Here is a 19,114-nt window from a genome sequence, read left to right as displayed (position 1 = left end):
TTCATTACTGACTTTCCATTCTGTTAATATTTCTTCAGATTCATGATACATGTTGTATGAGAACCAGAAATTTCTTGGCAGACAAGTAAAGCAGAAGTGTGCTTTAACCTACCATCTTGTCCATTTTAAAGGCTTCCCGTTGCTTCTGCGGGTCTAAATGTTTGATAATACAGAGAAATATCATTTAATTTTAAGTAATGTTTTTATGCACAACAGACTGTAATTCAGCAATATTTTATGGTAATATGTTTTCTGGAAGACCTTTTTGCCTAGAATTTAGAGCTTGGATAAAGTCAAGAAGTTCTTTGTCTTCAACACTAAAAATGGTTGGGAGGGGCGCCTGGGTGGCTCAGTCAGTTGAGTGTCTGCCTTCGGCTCAGGTCGTGGTCCTGGGATCCTAGGATCAAGTCCACGTTGGGGTCCTTGTTCAGCGGGGAGCCTGCTTCTCCCTCTGTTGCTCCCCCCTGCTTGTGTTCTCTCTCTCTCTCTCTGTCAAATAAATAAATGGAATCTTAAAAAAAAAAAAAAAGAGCATGGCTCATACATTCCAATTTCAAAAAAATATAAAAATGGTTGGCAGTTTTTAGTCACCGTTTCGGTAAGTTTTTTTCACACACACATTTTTAGTCACTGTAAATTGGAAGGTAGGGCTTTGTAAAGCATTCTTCTAAAATCTGTTGTTGTGAAGTTTTTTTAAAAAGAACAAAGTATGTTTTTCAGTATCTCCTTTTCTCTAACACTTCATCATATTTCTTTGAGTTCTTTATTCTGTTACCCGGGTTGAAGATGATACAGATGTTGGCTTGTTATTGGAGTTCTCCGTATAAAATTTTGATAGCACCGAATCAACGCTCTGTTTTTAATTCTTCTTTCTCAGATTTGAAGAATTCCCAAATAGGGCTTTTGGGGGAAGACTTATGGTCTAAAGGAAACTAAATAAACCCACATTTCCAAGCCTTTTTTTTTTAAATGTTACGAATGCTGTTCAGTTTTACAAAGGTCAGAATATGATGTAGGCTCGTCTCCATTCTTACTTTGGAGCCATTTTTATGGCTGTAGAAGGATATTTTGTTCTTGCTTGGTTAGGTGGGCATACTGTAGACTTTCGTGATACTCCTATTTTCTGTCACTTTATTTCTCTAATTATTTAATATTTCAACAATTTTTACTCATAAGAGTAAATTTTGCTCATAAGACTACTGGCTTTTACTGAGTGCGTGAGAGAGACAGTCTTCATTGACGCTTTCTAAGTTCTCAGGCCTTTTTTTTTTTTTTTTAATTCAGTTTTCAATTGTCAATATTTATTTTCATTTTTCCTCTCCCCCCCTTCTTGGAACACTTCTATAAAACTTCACAAATTTTTGTTTTCTGTATTTTCAATCATTTGTTTATTGAGTCAATATTTATGACTACCTGGTACATCCCCAAGCATTGTTTCAGGTGCTGGGGATAGAATGCTGTACGAAATAGAGTCCCTGCCTTCTTAAAAGTTTACCTTGCAGTGGCAGACACAAATAGATAAAGGTACAAATATGTTTAAGATGGTGATAACCATCAGTTTGAGAAGAGGAAAGAGGACGAGATTTTACAGGTGGGTTAGTCAAGGAAGCCCTCTCTGAGGTGGTCTGATTGAAGCTGTGAGCTCAGTAGCTTGCCATTTGAAGGTCTGTGACACAGCATCCCGGGCTAGCGAAAAAGCAGGTACAGACGCTCCAAGGAGAGAGAAACCTTGCTTTGTTAGAGAAACTGCAACAGGCTGTTGTGTAGAGTGGTGGGAGATTGAGGCCAAAGTGAGTAAGAGACCGATTATGTAGGGTTTTATAGGTAGGACCTGGTAAGAAGTCTGGATTTTATTTGAGTGCATCTGTAAGCCATTGCATGTTTTTGGGCAGAAAAAGAATGTGGTTGATTTTTATTTTTAAGAGATTGCTTTGCTTCTTGTAATAAAAAGACATTATGATAGGAAGCAAAAGTAGAAACAGTTAGAGGAGGCTTTCGAAGTAATCCCGGAAAGAAATGATGGTGGCAAGAACAAGACTGGTGTAGCAGTGAAGGAAGTGAGATGGGGTGTCTTTTAAGCTAATGAGAAAAGTGTATTGAGGAGGAGGAGAAAATGTCAGTTATGTCAGATGCTCCTGAAAGGGGAAGTAAGGTGAGGACTTGAGAATCGACCATTGGAGTTAGCAACGGGGAGGTTATTTGATGACCATGCCAGAACAATTTTGTGGTGTAGGGTTGGAAAAAGCCTGGTTGGAGAGGAATAAAAGACAATGAGTATAAGCAACTCTTCGTAAGGAATTTTGCTGCAAAGAGAAGCAGGCAATAGGGTGGGAACTGGTGAGGGAAATACAATCAGGGAAAGTTTTTGTTTTGTTTAAGATGGAAGAAGTAACTGTGGATGCCAAAGGGAAAGATATGGAAAAAGAACAGACATAAAGTAGAAAAGAAACTCCGGAATGGATTGTTCTAAATGTCAGATGAAGAGGGGCACCTGAGTGGCTCAGTCGTTGGGCGTCTGCCTTCGGCTCGGGTCATGATCCCAGGGTCCTGGGATCAAGCCTCGCATCGGGCTCCTTGCTCAGCGGGAGACCTGCTTCTCCCTCTCCCACTGCCCCCCCCCCCTTGTGTTCCTCTCTCTGTCAAATAAATGAATAAAATCTTTAAAAAAAAAAAAAAGATGAAGAAAGTATTTCAGGAAGGAGTGAGTGATAAACTGGGTCAAAGGCTATTAAGAGATCCAGTAAGGGCGCCTGGGTGGCTCAGTTGGTTAAGCGACTGCCTTCGGCTCAGGTCATGATCCTGGAGTCCCGGGATCGAGTCCCACATCGGGCTCCTTGCTCAGCGAGGAGTCTGCTTCTCCCTCTGACCCTCCCCACCTCATGCTTTCTCTCTCTCTCAAATAAATAAATAAAATCTTAAAAAAAAAAAGAGAGATCCAGTAAGTTGAAGTGTGAAAATTGCCCTTTGGAGTTAGCCAGATGCAGGTTTTGGTGATCTTGACAGGGACCAGCTTCATCGTATTGGTGGGAATAAAAGCCAGATTGGAACAAATTGAAAGAATGGGAGGTAAAAAGTAGAAATAGGGGCACCTGGGTGGCTCAGTCGTTAAGTGTCTGCCTTCCCCTCAGGTCATGATCCAAGGGTCCTGGGATTGAGCCCTGCATTGGGCTCCCTGCTCCGCGGGAAGCCTGCATCTCCCTCGCCCACTCCCCCTGTTTATGTTCCCTCTCTCGCTGTCTCTCTCTGTCAAATAAATAAATAAAATCTTAAAAAAAAAAAAGTAGAAATAAAACAGGCAACTTAGATGACAAGTTCTTGCTGTAAAGAGGATAGGCCAGATGGTGTACGGAAGACATGAAGCCTTTGAGTAGGAGAACCAGGTCTCAGGAACAGGTGCAGAGGGCAGACTAAGTGGTTACGGATGAAGAAAGGGTAGAAAGAACAATAGATGACTTTCTTCCTCTCTTTCTTTCTTTTTTTCTTTCTTTCTTTCTTTCTTTCTTTTTGTAAACAATGTAGTGAGGTCATTTCTTGCATGTGAGGATGGAGGATAGATTGTTAGAGGTGTGAGGAGATTAAAAGTAAATAAAACCTTGTGAAATGGTCACCTGGTGAAGTAGGAGAGTAGACTGATTCGAGATGCATAGTAGGATTGTGTGGCAGAACTGAGGATGCACTTCATGTTAGCGGCCATATGTTTAAAGTAGTGGTTCTTAACTGGGGCACTTTTGCTCCCTAGGAGATACTTGACAACATCTGGAGGCATTGTTGGTTGTCACAGCTGGGTGCTGGGGTGATACCAGGTATCTAGTGGATAGAGGCCTGGAATGCTCAACATCCTATAGTGCCCAGGACAGTCCCCACAACAGATTATATGGGTCAAATGTTAGTAATGCCAAGTTTAAGAAACCCTCATTTATAGGGAAGCTAATCGGTTTATTTGAGTTTTTCCTTTTTCTCATCCCCCCACCCAGAAATATTAAGTTTATAAACTGGATATGAAGCAAACTGACAAACAAATAGTAATTCAGATTATGTTAAGTATGCTGAAGGAGGAAGTTGGATGATGTGATCGAAGATAATGAGGTAGGGATAACGACTATGGATAAGGTTGGCAGACAGAGCCTGTCTGAAGAGGGGGCATTAAGGTGGGGCCTGAAGAATGAAAAAAGGCCAGGCATGGGAAAATCTTGGGGACTAGCATTCTAGGCAGAGCTCAAAAGGGTAAATGAAATTGCAGCATTTCTTAGGAATTTTCTAAAAAGGGAGTAAATAGTATATTAACTGTAACATATAGTTGTGTTTCTCTTGGCTTCTTTTATTCTAATTAAAGAAGCTTCTTTTGGGAAAATGGTCCAGTGTATTTATTAAGTGCCTTTTGTGAGCTCAAAAATACATTCCACAGACTCCAGGCCAGGAAGAGCAAGTACCTTTCCAGATAACTCACCAACTTTGAAACAAACATGTAACATAAGAGCTCACAGTCACAAAATTTTACCAGAAATACTGTGAACACTTGAAGTGACCTATATCTGGTTTTTGTGTGTCACATTTCTTCTTAGCTTATTTAGTAAATATTTATAATATTTAGTTTAATCCAAAGGTTAAAATAAAATAATTTGAAAGAGAATCTTTAGATTTTTCTTTCTAAATTCAGATTGTAAGACCGTTTATTATTCTAAATTATAATATTTATTACTTGCTTTGAAATAGTGCCTCTAAAATATAAAAAGCATTTTAGCCCAAGTTTTTTTTTTTTTTTTAAGATTTTATTTATTTATTTGAGAGAGAGAATGAGAGAGAGAGCGAGCATGAGAGGGGGGAGGGTCAGAAGGAGAAGCAGACTCCCTGCCGAGCAGGGAGCCCGATGCGGGGACTCGATCCCGGGACTCCAGGATCATGACCTGAGCCAAAGGCAGTTGCTTAACCAACTGAGCCACCCAGGCGTCCCTAGCCCAAGTTTTATATAATCTGAAAACCCTTTTATATGTCTTAGTGTCTTTTGTATCACATTCATTAATCTGAAACTTAGAAATGTTATTAGTCAGAACTTTTTTAGATGTAAATGACAGAAACCCACCTCAACTAAACAGGTAAAAAGGAAATTGGTTGAAATAAACTAGGCTATCTTATTTTTTTATTTTTTAAAGATTTTATTTATTTATTTGATAGAGACACAGCGAGAGAGGGAACACAAGCAGGGGGAGTGGGAGAGGGAGAAGCAGGCCTCCCGTCGAGCAGGGAGCCTGTTGCGGGGCTCGATCCCAGGACCCTGGGATCATGACCTGAGCCGAAGGCAGACACTTAATGACTGAGCCACCCAGGCGCCCCTAAACTAGGCTATCTTAAAGCCGGAGAAAAATCTAGCAACTAAACTGAGGGAAATGGCAGCTAGAATTCAGGAACAAATGGAATTAGAAATTAGTGACTTTAGGACACTTGGTCTAAAGCATGCTGGCTTTATCCTTTTGTGACAGGCTGGCTTCCTCTGTGGCAGGAAATATGGCTGCCACATATCCCGAAGCCTCCCGTTCCTTGGGTTCTGCTACTGGGAACAGATCCTCTAACATAGCCATAGCAATAGCAGCAAATAGATTGCCAAGCATGGTTACTAAATGTTTTGCTTCTGTTAACCCATTTAATGATTTTGTGAACCCTTTGCAGTGGATATTAATGTTATGAACAATTTACAGATGAGGCATAAGGAAATTAAGAAACCTGACTATAGTTGCAGGGTTTAGTGACAGAGCTAGGGTTTGAACCCCAGGCAGTCTGGTACCTACCGGACCTGACAGCTACCATATCGTATTCTTTGAAATCAGAGGATGGAGAGGTCTTGTTTGTTTGTTCTGGTTTTGGCTAAAGAGTTAAACTATGTAAGAGAGGGATATGGTTTTGATTTATTTGTTTACCCTCATTAAAAAGATACGACAACTGATGATATAACAAACTGTTGAACTGTGTTCAGATCTTTGAAAAATTCTGTGAGTTATTTATTTATTTAAGGAATCTGTACACCCAACGTGGGGCTTCAACTCCTAACCCTGAGGTCAAGAGTCTAATGCTCCTCCAACTGAGCCACCCTAGCACCCTGAATTCCGTGAGTTTTTGTTCAAAGAGATACGCGTAATGTGGTTTGCCTACATAGATCTTTCTTGAGTGTTCTATGGTAAAGAAAGTTTCTGCATTGGACCCCAGTTGTACTACATTCAATGGTTCTCAACCAGGGATGATTCCCCCTGGGTACATTTGATAATATCTTGAGTCATTTTTGGTTGTCAAAACTTGTGTGTTGGATTACTGGTGGCCTCTAGTACATATTAGGCCCAGGATGTTGCTAAAGGTCCTACCGTGTGAGACAGACCTCTCTCCACAAAAGAATTATCCCGCCCCAAATGTTAATAGTACTGAGGTTGAGAAACCTGTACTAGATAAGCTGGGCCACTTTCGATTTAAGTGTCTGGGTTTGGGATGAAGAGATAAATTCTAAATTTTTGAGTACTTGTTGAGGGGATTAAGGTCACATTAGGCTAGGGTACCTTGAAAGAAGGACCAAATAGTGGAAGAAGTTTACGGAGGGGGTGTAGGAAAATGGAGCAGACAGACTTGGCCAATTTTGAACATTTTCCTTGAGGATCGACTGTATGCATACAAGTAAAAAGGTAAGGAAACCTAATCTCCCTTCCTCCTGTACCTGATGATGATATCATAGGACTAATTTTAGGATAGCATTTCAGCAATATTCTTGACAAAAATGGGGAAACATTGGCTTTGTCATTTACTCTGATTTATGATACTGGTTTATATTAAAGAAGTAGAGCTATTACAGTTTTTTTAAAAGTGATTTTGTAATTTTAGGGTTGTAGTTACAATAGCCAACATTTACTGCATGCTTTCTGTGTGCCAGACACTGTGCTAATAAGTTAGAGCTTAATCTCATCGAACTCTCCTAATAACCCTTTAAAATAGTTTCTATGGTATGTATATTTTACCGATGAAGAAAATGAGTCCCAGAAAGGTAAACTAGCATCCTCAAGGTCCAACAGCTTGTCAGCTAGAGGTGGAATTCTGGTTTGATTCCATAGAAGTACACTCTTTAACACCAGATGATGTGCTGCCTTTTTCCTCTTAAAGACAATTTCAGTCCTTTCTTGTGCTTATTTTCCAACTGTAGTTGAAATTTTGATACCATTAGGTAATTCTTTGTATATTTGGTCTCAGTTCTTGCTCGTAAAGGAATTTATGTATGTTTGGAAACAGATATTCCATGTATATGTGAAAGCTTTTAAAAATTAAAGCTGTGAAATACTCTATTTCCAAATGGTTCCAAAGGGAAAAAACAACTCTTGAATAAATTTGGTAACCAATTTGAGGTCTTATTTGGGTGTGATGATTTGGGGAAAATGCTTATATTTTCCCTGTATAAAAAAGCCTAGAATTAAACTTTTTACAGTGTGTAAGATAATTAAGATGAAGTATTTCCCTCTTAGTTTTACTCTGTTTATCCATCTGTGTAAGACATTGTACAAAATCTTCCCAGTGAAATTCTGTGTAATAAGGATTTTAATACCAAAAATAAGATAGATTCTGACCTCTCCCATTGGAGGAATAATACTGTTTTAAAAGAGAGAGGAGTTTTCAGTGTCTATCATTTGTGAATAAATTTAACATTTGTGAATTTAGCATTTGTGAATAAATTTTAACATTTTCTAAGAAGTATGTGTGTCAGTCCGCCACACTTTGACCTATAAAGTAAATAACTGTTATGCATATACTATTACTTCCTCTTTGGGAAGCTCAAAGTTAGATAACGTATGCCACTGTCCAGGGCGTAGGTGGAAGAAGGGAGGGGAATGGACAGCACAGATGGCCAGAAGTCCTAACTCTTTTCAGATTGTCTGTAATGGGGGTGAGTAATAAGGTGTCTTCTTTCACTGATAAAAAATGTTTTTACTTTTATGTTTTGTTTCATTTATATTTGCTTATCAGTTCCATATTTGGAGAAAACAATTGAAACTGGGAGAGGGGAAGGTGTGATGTACCTGTGCTCTCATAGTCTGCCTTCCCTATAGTTACTGCCACTTCACAGTTTGAGCCTGGTTTCCTGGATGTTCCTGACACCTCCTTCCACCTTCATCCTCACTGATTCATGGCAAATTTGGGGGCAAGATTTATGCCAATGCCTTAATTTTTACTGTTTTTCCTCTGCAAACTTACTAAGTTATGGTGATTGCTGGCTCCCTTTTGCTTGTTTGCTGTGTTAACTTCCAAGTTATAGATTTTGTATGTTTGTATATAGTTGATATTGTTGAATTTATCAGTCTTTGACTTAAATAATGAAAAATCTGATTAATTTTAGGAGTATAGAAGATGTAAGAAACACTGGTTTATGTGTGGTAAAACTTTTTAAATGGGTCATCAATTGATAATTCCCTTCAGTCTTTAATGGTTAAATGTGGTTTGAATACTGTCTTCCTAGTGTTCCCAATAGGGTTTGATTCTGCAAGGAGGAAAATATCCCTATTACTTAAAAATAATAGTTTCAGTTTTTACTTATTTGAGAGATCTATTTTTGATGTTAATTTAAGTTGAGAATATATGCCTCAAACATTTTAAAGGAGTAACACTAGCATAGATATTAACCAAATGTAAATATTGCAAATTATATGTAAAAATATAATCTTTTTTTCAATCTTGCTTTATCTAACTTTTTTGATATGTGGAAAAGAGGGAAAGGGCTCTAAACTCAGAGCCAAATGTGCTTTTGTTGTTCCAAATTTTCAATGCCAGAAGTATATAAACCTGCACCTGTTGGTAATTATGAGCAAGCCAGCCTTTGCCGAATCCCAGGCCTCTGCTTAAAATTTTTTTTACTGGAACTAAATGATGTTGCCATTTTTATTTTTAGGTTTGCTGGCATGGGTAATCTCATTAAGGTGCTAACCAGGGACATAGACCACAATGCAGCACATTTTTTCTTGGACTTTGAAAGTAAGTCTCTTTAGCCCTTCACAGCTGGTGCATAATGGTAAAGGTGAAAGATGGTCACACCACAGTGAAGGCTGGCCCGAATATTTGTTAATAAAATATGGGGATCAAACAAAGTTTGCATGATTTTTTTCTTAATCATAGGCAAACATCACCATCATATGTATAATTCTTTAGTTTTTCATTTGCTAAAATCATGTTGAGTCTGTAGCCAGTGCTGTCCTTTCATTAGTCCATGAAGCAAGCAGCCTTATGATGAACATTCTAATAGTATGCCTTGGTGACTGCGCCCAGCAATGTGTTTGCTCACAATCCTATGATAATCTTACAGAAAATCAGTATGGTGCTGCATATCCAGAATCAATACTTTAAACAACTTCCACAAATATATTAATAATCCAAATTTGGTTAGAAATATATGCTTTATTGAATGGCATACAGGAAGTAAGTTAAATATTCTGCTATGTTAAGATGAAATGCAAAGGTGAGCTGTGGCCAAAACTCTTAATATTTGGCTTTGAAATAAATTTTTGTTTCAGTGCAATATTAAGCAAGATGACATGTGAATAATTCTTGATAAGAAATTTCTTTTTCAGAATACTAGCACTATTGGAATACTTAAAGAATTTTTCATTATAAGGCCATTAATGAAACTTGTCTTGGGAGAATTTTGAGAAGAATTAGAGCAACAGTTGTGCCATTGTGTACAGGAAAACCACATTTCACCTCTAGGTCCTACATACCAACACCTTGAGAACCCGGTTTGCTGTCTGCCAGAGCACAGTCTGGGTAACCTGAAGGACGAATTCATGGCCTAATGAACATTTTCCCTGTTACTATTTTTTAAAAAAATAAATTTCAGATGTTCTTTTTTATAAAGGGATATTTTCTCTTTTCTTATTCTTGTCTTGACAGGTACCTTAACATGGGGAATCTTCTTAAAGTTTTGACATGCACAGACCTTGAGCAGGGGCCAAATTTTTTCCTTGATTTTGAAAGTGAGAAGATGATTTTATATCTATTTCTCTTTGCCTGCAGTAGACTGCGTTTGTCTTGCACTAAATGAATGTTTCCACTTTGCCATCTTTTTAACTGCTTTGCATGACTGAGCTATGAATTGTTTGAGTAAAATTTCTGGTGCCTTCTAGAACTGGAAGTCAAGATTTTATAGATTAAATTGTGATAAAATGTTTTTACTTGAATTTTTGTAAGAGAGTCTTATCTCCTAGTTGGACGTTATTTTATAACTGGAGATACTCTAGTGAAAACATTTTTATGAAAAAATTTTGGTGGAAAAGACAAATGCTACTTTGGGATTTGTTAATAGAAGCAATATTTGGGGGAAAATTTATTGCAGTTGAGAAAAATTGACTAGATGTTACTCTGTATCTTGAAGTATTTTAAATACAAATCTGTTCATGAAGGCCATTCAAAGCTCAGTAATTTGGGCATAATATTAAAAGGTAAGTGTGAACCTTAATTATTTAATCTTTACAGATAATTTGAAAAGTTAAATTCATTATTATGTATGTATTTCAGGAATCCTTTTTTTTTTTCTAACTCTAAATAAAAAGAAAAATAATGGGTTCACAGACCTTTAAGTAATTTGCCTTCTGTTTGTTTTATGTTGCATGACCTATTGTAATATGGTCTAAGAGTGGCAGGTAAGTGTCATTGACCCCTGTGCATGTTGGAAAGCTTTTGCTTTTTGGCTCTCTGTATTGCTTTAGCTTATCTGGTTGTCAAATTGAGAACAATGATATTAAATTGGTTGTTTCACTGTGAATGTTGCTATTTTAACTGATCATTATTAGAAAATTGTTAGGAAAGGGTGAAGAGATAGAAGTTTATAAGTTGTGTGATCCCGTGCATTTTTATCTGAGATTAAAACATTTGAACAGATTTTTAAATTCTTAAAATTTAAGACCTTTTCTGGTTTTAGAAACAAAATAAACAAATCCCTTAAAATCTATCCCCAGTGAGTCATTGCATTTTCCATCAACTTCAGTTTATGTGATATTATACAATTCATTCTATTTTATGAATAATTTCTATATTTTTTCTTTAAACCAGGACAGTTCATATGAATCTGTTTGTAGCTTATCTCCATTTTATGGAATAATTTGTGGTCTCTGATTTTTTTTTTAATTTATTACATTCCTAAAATGGTCTATTACAGTTTGGGTCCTGTGTACAGGCTAGCAAAGAAGAGTAATGTGAATATCAGGACCATATTAAATTGTTGGGTTTTTAGGGGAAGATGTTATTAAATGAATATTAGTTTTCTTGACCCTTCTCAACAATTTAACAGTGCCATTTTAAGTGCATGTTCAGCATGAATTTTAATCAGCTTGGGGATGTTAAGCAGATTGCTGACTTGAAGATTCTTCTTTCAGATGAGGCAACTTACATTAGAGCTGTATTTTAGTTTATTTGCATCTGTTTCAAACTGGTCTTGTATATTTTTCTGCTATTCTGTCTCCTTTTTATTCTGTCTCAAATTCCTTACATTTGCAGAATCTTGGCTTTGATACAGTCAAGATCTTGTTCAAGACTTGGCACTTGATCTTTTTATAAACCTAGCATTATGTTGTGGTCAAGTGAGAAGCATGAATTTACTGTAGTATTTTAAATATTCTTTGGTCTTGGCTTTCCAGTCTTTGGGGGTTTGAACCATTATCCTTAAAATTTAAATAGCTAATTTAGTGGCAGGAATAGGTTAAAATTGCTAACACCACCACCAATAACAACCAATAATGAAGAACTATACATGAAGTGTTAACTTATTGAAGGCCGATGTAAAGTAAAGGTGATATTTGTTGGCCTTATCAGCCAATGTAGAACTTTCAGTTTGACACTGGCCAGAGTTTGCCCGTTGTTACTTCTTACCTAGGTTTTTAAATGTTTTCTTTTGATTCCAACATTAGAGTTCTCTTAATCAGTTTTTATGTTTCATCTATTGCATATTTCCTTCTTTTTGGAAATATGCATTTGTAAAAGTTTATCTTATCATTAGACTACCTCAGTGACTTTAGCCCAAGCATGGGTCCTGTCTTCAACAGCTGAATTGTCAATATAGTTGATTTGCCAGTTCCTTGTGATTACTGAGAATAAAGCCACATTCTTTTATTAAGTAGCATATTTAATACTACATTGTTTGTTTCTGGTTGAAGAATAATATTCAAATGGTTACCAGAGTAATTTGGCTTTACCATTCCTTCATTCCTCTTTTTTTTTTTTTTTTGAAAATTTTTTATTTATTTATTTGAGAGAGCGAGATAGTGACAGAGATAACGAGAGAGAACACAAGCAGGGAGGAGAGGGAGAAGCAGGCTCCCGCTGAGCAGGGAGCCCGACGTGTGGGGCTCAATCCCAGGACCCTGGGATCATGACCTGAGCCAAAGGCAACCGTTTAATGACTGAGCCACTCAGGCTCTCCTATTTCATTATTCTTAGTGGTTAAATCTAGCTCATTGTATCTCCATGATTGGGCAGCTAGAGAAATAATTTCATACAGATAGATATACTGGCATTTTGTATTAAGTATTTTTATGCATATAAAACGTGATCTAATGGAATCCTGTAGTTTACAGAATGAAGATGTCTTTAAATCATGACTCCTTTAGTTTACATGCCTGTACATACATGGTTTTTCAGTTCAGTTCAACAGACATTTATGGCTTGCCTCCTGTATGCCAACCAGTAGATGCTGAGGATTCAGAGATAACGAAGATACAACACCTTCCTTTTGGGAGTTCTCAATATAGTAAGATAGAAACACAAACACATCCTTTACCATTCAAAGTGTGGATCACAGGGGATTAACTATACCTAGCAGTTAGTAGATGGGATATCATGGAAGACTTTCTGATGGTAACCTTGGAGTTGGGTTGTGGAGGGTGAGTTAGAATGTTTCAGGGTAAGTTAGTGAAGGACATTGTTAGAAGGAAGGAACAGCATCTACAAAGCCCTTAAGGCATGAAATGACATTCTATGTTCAATGAAAATACTGTTATCTACTCTTGAGGTGTACTAGAAAAAGGGCCTTTTTCTTAAATTGTACCTATATGATAAGATTTTATTTTAAGAATAATGGTTCAACTAAGATATAAACCCAGAATTGCCCCATAAAATTTGACAGCAGTTATGCTAATAGCAGCATATAAAAAGCACTGAATTGGGGGCAGTATAGCCTCCTCTACTTTCTGGAATTTCTTATTTGATAATGACATTTATAGCTCATTCTAATGGCACATATTTAGCCTGAATAACTACTGTATCTATTAGTCCATTAAATTGTGGTTCTTAGGAGAAGAGGCACTTCTATTTATTTTTATGTCCATTTCCAACCTGCGCAGTGCTTTGTAAATGATAGAAGTTCAGCATCTGTTAGTTAACTTATCTCCAGGTAGACCAGAATAGGAGAGTAAATAAAGGTGGTCGTTTGTAAATGAGGAATGGAGTCTTACTTTCTCTGATTCTTTGTTAAAGTGCCTTTCCATTTAGTCATACATTCCCTCTAATTCTTGTGTCTTTTGTGTGACTTGTCCCCCGCAATCTTGTAAAACTATTGAGATCCACTCTTTTAGTCTAACTTTATTTTCCCATTTTACTTCTTGCATATTTTCAGTTGCTTTTGCCTTGTACTTTGAAATATCTTTATTCTGGTGGCATTTTCTTGTATTTATTTTTCTAAAATGATGGAGGATTATAGTCATACAGAGATAAAAATGCATAATAGTTTCCTTTAACTCATGCTGGAGGCGCATTTATATCTCTGTCTTCTCATTCATTCACCAAACACTTGTTATAGAAAATCTACTTGGGACGAGTTTACATCCTGTACAGTGTATGTGCTATACACTGAGGTCCCTGCCTCGATGAAACTTAGGGAGATAGATAGTAAATATTTACCGAATGAGTGAGTGCAAGACTAAAGCATAATGGCCCCTTATCACAATTGCAGTTTTTGTGTGACTTTCTTTTTGTTATTTTTTTTTGTAGCTGATCTTTGCCCCCTTTTCTATTTTTTATAAAATTGTGTGAAATTCAGATTGAAATTTAGCAATTACTTTCAGTGACTCTTTAATAGAAAACCAGTATGAAATTGCAATTATTTAATTTTACCTTCAAATAATAAGAGCAACTGAAACATGCCTTAATTTCCCTTGAACAGCTATTAAAACTAATCTTGATGAGTAATCACTACACTTGTTCTAAGTAGTACTTACTTTATTTTGCATTCAAATGAATGTCCTTTTGTCACCTGGTTAAGTGATAGTTTTTTCTCCAAGTAATAAAATTTTTCATTCTTTGCCATGAAAAATCACAGTGACAAGTCTTGGTTGTATTATATGATACCATTTTTTGAAAAAAAATGCTTTATTTTATAATCTTTTCTCCCTCCCTAGTATTTCACCCCTTTGCATGACTTGCTCTCAGTAAAGTAGTGCTTATTACCTGTCTGCTACTTTCTGTTTGTCTTCATTTCTACAGCAGTCTTCAGCAGCTTTCAAAATTATAAATGTGACTTTCCTGTGACAGTCTAAAAATGTTTAATCAGTGTGGTGCTGGGTATTTTTTCCACCCTTAGGGGGAACTGGAATCTTCTCCTTTATTTTTAAATTTCTTGATACTTACTAAACTTTTAATAATTATTAACCACTTCCAAGGTCTACTTAAAGCTACTTGATAATGTTTCTTCTGTATGTAAGTCTCAGTGTCACATTTTTTCTGTTAACAGCTAGGTCACCACACCAAAAATACAGTTTAGTATTTTCAAACTTCACAAGTATCTTTTGATAAATAACAGTCAAAATATTGTCCTTTGTCATGAATTCCCACTTCATAAATTAAAACTATGATATGTGTCTACTATTGATGTTATGTCTGTAGTTTCACAATTCCATATGAAAAAGTATAAAACTGCTGTTTTGCATGTTAAAAAAGTACTTTTCTCTATTGCATCTGGTGTAAGTATAAAAGTTATGAGGTGTACTTTTTTTTAGTGTGTGTCTTTTAGTTTGGAGAATATGGTCTGGCTAAATGTGAGAAATTATTACTGCTAAATGACAAACCCTGATTTTTAAAAAATCATTTAGCTTCAGTATCAATATTTGCTTCTAGTAATACCTTTATGGCTTTGGACACAGAGTATTTTTAATTTGGCTCCTCTTGTGTAATTATTTTGTCTAGAGTATTTTTATTAAAAAAATAGATTTCTGAAAGGAGATTTGGAAAATAAGGGAACAGATACAAGAACACAAATTCTTAAGTTGGCTTTGCACATGAATGTTATCTGTTGTTTCCATAGTACTGTTTAAGTATGTTGAAGTTAAAATTTGGTACTCTGTTGATTTTTTAAAAACTGGTATATTTTTTACTAGTTTGCAGCTTTAATAGGTGGAATTGAATTATGACTTGCCCTATGTGCGAAATAAAGTTACAGTTCTTAGGCATCTGGACTCCTAGTTTCATGTGTGAACTAAGTTTAAATTTTCAAAGGAAAGATAAATATATTGTATATTTGTGGGAAGGTGAAGTGGGGGAAGAAAAGTCTAAGTACTAGTTTTTATATGATTGGGTAGACAAAGGGATTTATCAGAAATGTTCTCAATTCATACTATCAGTTTGGTCTGCCTCCCCTATCCCTGTAAGAAAAATATTTGTGTGGAGGAATTCAGCCAACACAGTTCCTCTCTAAAACATGATGATGATCATAATGTTTATCATTTTTAGTGCTTTATGCCTTATCTGTAGCATCAAATGCGGTCTAAGTGGAAAGATTTATGAAAAACTCCATTTCACACAGATTGCCCATTTTTCTCAAAAAAAATTGTATTAAACAAAAAAGAAACAAATGACCAAGTTATTAAAAACAGGGTTTCTGCTACCTCAAATTTAGGAGAGAGAAATCCAGATTTAGTCATCTATTAGCATATGCTCTGTGGCTAACACCACAGGTGGTGGAAATGCCCATATGTTTGTGTTCCTGATTGTGCTTTTTATGACTAAAATTCTCCCTTCATTTTTCTCTCACTCAGTCCCAAGTTTGTGGGGAGCCCGTTTTTGCTTTAGTATTTCAAAACTTCAGTGACAGTATCATAGCTGCAAGTATCTGGTTTTCAGCAGCCTAGCCATTCTGAAATGGTGTCATAATTTGAACTCCTCTGCACAGGAGTTTTGACCTTGTGCTCATCAGCAGAGAAGTTCATTGGCACAGAATTTAAAGTGGTCCCTAGAAAAGGGAAACAACTAACAACTATTCTTTTAAAATAGTTTTTATTTTATATGAAACTCAAGTCATTAAAATGAACTTTATAGGAAAATAAGGTAGTTTCAGTCTTAAGCTATAGATGAACAAGATATATTAGTAGGCTTTCCATTTCTGTTGCATTAAAATAAATCATGATTCATGCATTTACAGTCATTACTGGTAGTGATTACTACAGTAGTAAAAGTGATTATTAACACTATCCCAATTTAAATTTTGAATAACAGTTCTCAAGTTCATTTAATATACCAAGTCATGGTTTGTAACTTAAGATAAATAGTAATGTTTGATGGTCCCTTGCTCGTTTGTGATATTTACAAACTTGAGGCCTAGCTATTCAAATGTAGAAGTATGGAAAAATTATCAGTCTTTTCTAAGAAGTGCAAAGTTAGCATTGAATAAAATGTGAGCCATCTTTAGAAATTGAGATTGTTCATTGCTTAGAGTTATACATGTACTAAAAAAATCATGTGACTGTAAATTTTTTTGTGCTTTCCTGCTATTTAGATGCCCAGCCTACAGAGTCTGAGAAGGAAATTTATAATCAGGTGAATGTAGTATTAAAAGATGCAGAAGGTATCTTGGAGGATTTGCAATCATATAGAGGAGCTGGCCATGAAATACGAGAGGTAAAGCACGTTTAAACATTTTCCAATAAACTAAAATTTACTACGTCCCTCCTCTTCTTAATCTCTCTTTTGTACATACTTTTGAATTCTCTATTGCATATTAAGCATTATATTTAAAGAACGATCACTTGCATTATTTTAAAAGTGGTTGTAGTGATACAAGGGTAAAAGGAGAACAGTGTTCTGTGAATATGTAATTTATGTATGTTAAAGAAAATTTTATTTATTTTTTGGTTGCTCTCACACCTGAAATTTACAGTATCCATGGCGTGGGACTACTTATACTTTTTATACTTATTTATACTTTTGGAGAGGAGGAGAGAACATAACTTTCTGCGGCCTTTGGTCCTGCTAGTCTTATTTTTTCCATTCCTCCCATACCTCATGGGAAAAGGCTGCTGTCATCCTTGCGGTCTAGACTCCCCCAACTCTGTCCGATGACTTTACACCATGGAGCCAGTCTTTGGTGTGGTCTCCTCGATTTTCTTCTCCCGAGCCTCTGAACTCATCCAGGTTTCTATCTATCTCTTATTCCACTTCTTCTATTTTTCAGAAAAAACTGTGTCTCTACTTGTTACCAAGACTAATGTCTCTACCTTTGTTCTGCATCTTCCTCTGGAACTTTACTATTTTAATTATTCCTTCTCTTAATTACATCTTCTATGTTTTTTCTTTTGTTGACTTCTTCCCCTCAGAATATACACATACTCAGGTGTCCTCTACCACCCAAAGAAACACCCTAGCCTCTGGACCTATCTCTTTCTCATTACTGCATTTCTTAAGGGCATTGCCCTGCTTCTTCATTTTTTTTCCTACCCTTCTGCTTCTCGTAACTAACAGTGCAGAGGTTGTCAAGGGGCAGTCTGTTGGTTTTACGGTCCTTATCCGGCTCCATTCCTCTAATGACATTTGGAGTATTAGTGAAGGCAGAATTAAGTGTAGGCATCAGAAGATGATTCAAGATGTTTTAGTTTTGGACTAAGGGGCACAGGTTTTGGTGATTGACTGGATGTTTAATATAAGGGAGAAGGGGAGTTAAATGATTCTGGGGTTTCTGGTTTAGATTAGCCATTGGTGATATCATTAGCTTAGGGAAATTAGAGATAAGGTGAATTCCATTTTTTACCTCTCCTGGCCTGGACTGTTTGTTCCTTGAAAGTCTTGCACATGTACACTTTTCTTTCCTCCACATCCCAGTAATTACTTCCCCCTTACTCGGCTGCCCCAGTGCTTTGCACACATTTCTTTTATTGAAATTTAATGTTGATAACTCCCCCACCACCTCCAGCTTGAGGAGGAGGGTAAACCTGGTTTCTTACTGATTTGTGTGTCATCAGCACCTAAAACAGTGCTTAGGAAGCAGTAACTGTTGAAGAAATAAATACAAGAGCTTAGATGAATCTTGCCAATATCATTAGCTTAAGTGAAACCTTAAGATTCCAGTGAAATTTAAACGAATTTTGAAAAATCAAACATTTGTGGAAATGGAAGATTTAAATGATTAAGCAGGATCTTAATTAACTAATTGACAAATGCTTTTCCTGTAGGTCACAACAATTCACAATTTGTTCTAAAATGTTTTAGTGTCTTCATATTGATTATCAGTGCTACAAATTATTTTAATTGTTCAGTATTATATCATTAAAATCTTTAAAATTTGTTTTACAGCTGAATTCTGATCAGCTGGTTACAGTTGTCTCCCATAAACAATAAAGAAAAAACTATAGAGATATAAACTTTTACCTATTGCCCTTAGGATTTAAAAAAAAAAAACTTAACCAAGTGAAGGGTTACTCTCTCTGTTTTGTGGGAAGGCTCACTACAGTCTTTATATTGACTTTATTGAATGTAGTTGTCATCTTCTAAAAGACAGTAAAATGATAGAAACCTTACTTAGGAGCCATTTCAAAGAGGACTTGTAAAAGTTCCTGCAAAACCAGGAACTTTAGATGCAGTGACCAAAGGTTGGAGTTCACTGTAGGACCCCTGTGGTCACCCAGTTTAGTGCTGTGGGCACATTCAGTGCACTCGTGGCATTACAGTAAATAAATGTCACAAAGTTAAAGTTTACATAGAAAAATTACACTAAAAGGAAAGGGGAGAATCACAAGAGATAGTAAGAGATTCACCTTACCATGCTTTGAGACTTACTATAAAGGTACCTTCATTAATTCTTTGGTAAAGGAATTAAGGACAGAGAAATAGGTAAATAAAATAGATAAAA

The 19,114-nt window shown here is 36.2% G+C and overlaps 1 protein-coding gene across 17 annotated transcripts in view; it reads left to right on the top strand.

The window, feature by feature from the left end:
* CYRIB (CYFIP related Rac1 interactor B) overlaps positions 1-19,114 on the top strand; it is a 147,646-nt gene that overhangs the window by 104,880 nt on the left and 23,652 nt on the right. For 7 of the 17 annotated variants that reach the window (XM_035011942.1, XM_035011944.1, XM_035011939.1 and 4 more), the window contains 2 exons: positions 9,904-9,986; positions 16,769-16,890. In XM_035011942.1, coding sequence (XP_034867833.1) covers positions 9,914-9,986; positions 16,769-16,890 — 195 coding nt within the window. In that variant the 5' untranslated portion in view covers positions 9,904-9,913. Of the gene's footprint in view, positions 1-8,908; positions 8,992-9,903; positions 9,987-16,768; positions 16,891-19,114 lie in introns of those variants that run through there. The other 10 variants (XM_035011950.1, XM_035011948.1, XM_035011949.1 and 7 more) reach the window with 3 other exon arrangements.

The sequence above is a fragment of the Mirounga leonina genome, unplaced genomic scaffold, assembly GCF_011800145.1.
Source record: "Mirounga leonina isolate KUSES-001 unplaced genomic scaffold, KU_Mleo_1.0 Mir_165, whole genome shotgun sequence".
In the NCBI taxonomy this organism is placed as follows: domain Eukaryota; kingdom Metazoa; phylum Chordata; class Mammalia; order Carnivora; family Phocidae; genus Mirounga; species Mirounga leonina.
This window is presented reverse-complemented; position numbering and strand designations above follow the sequence as displayed.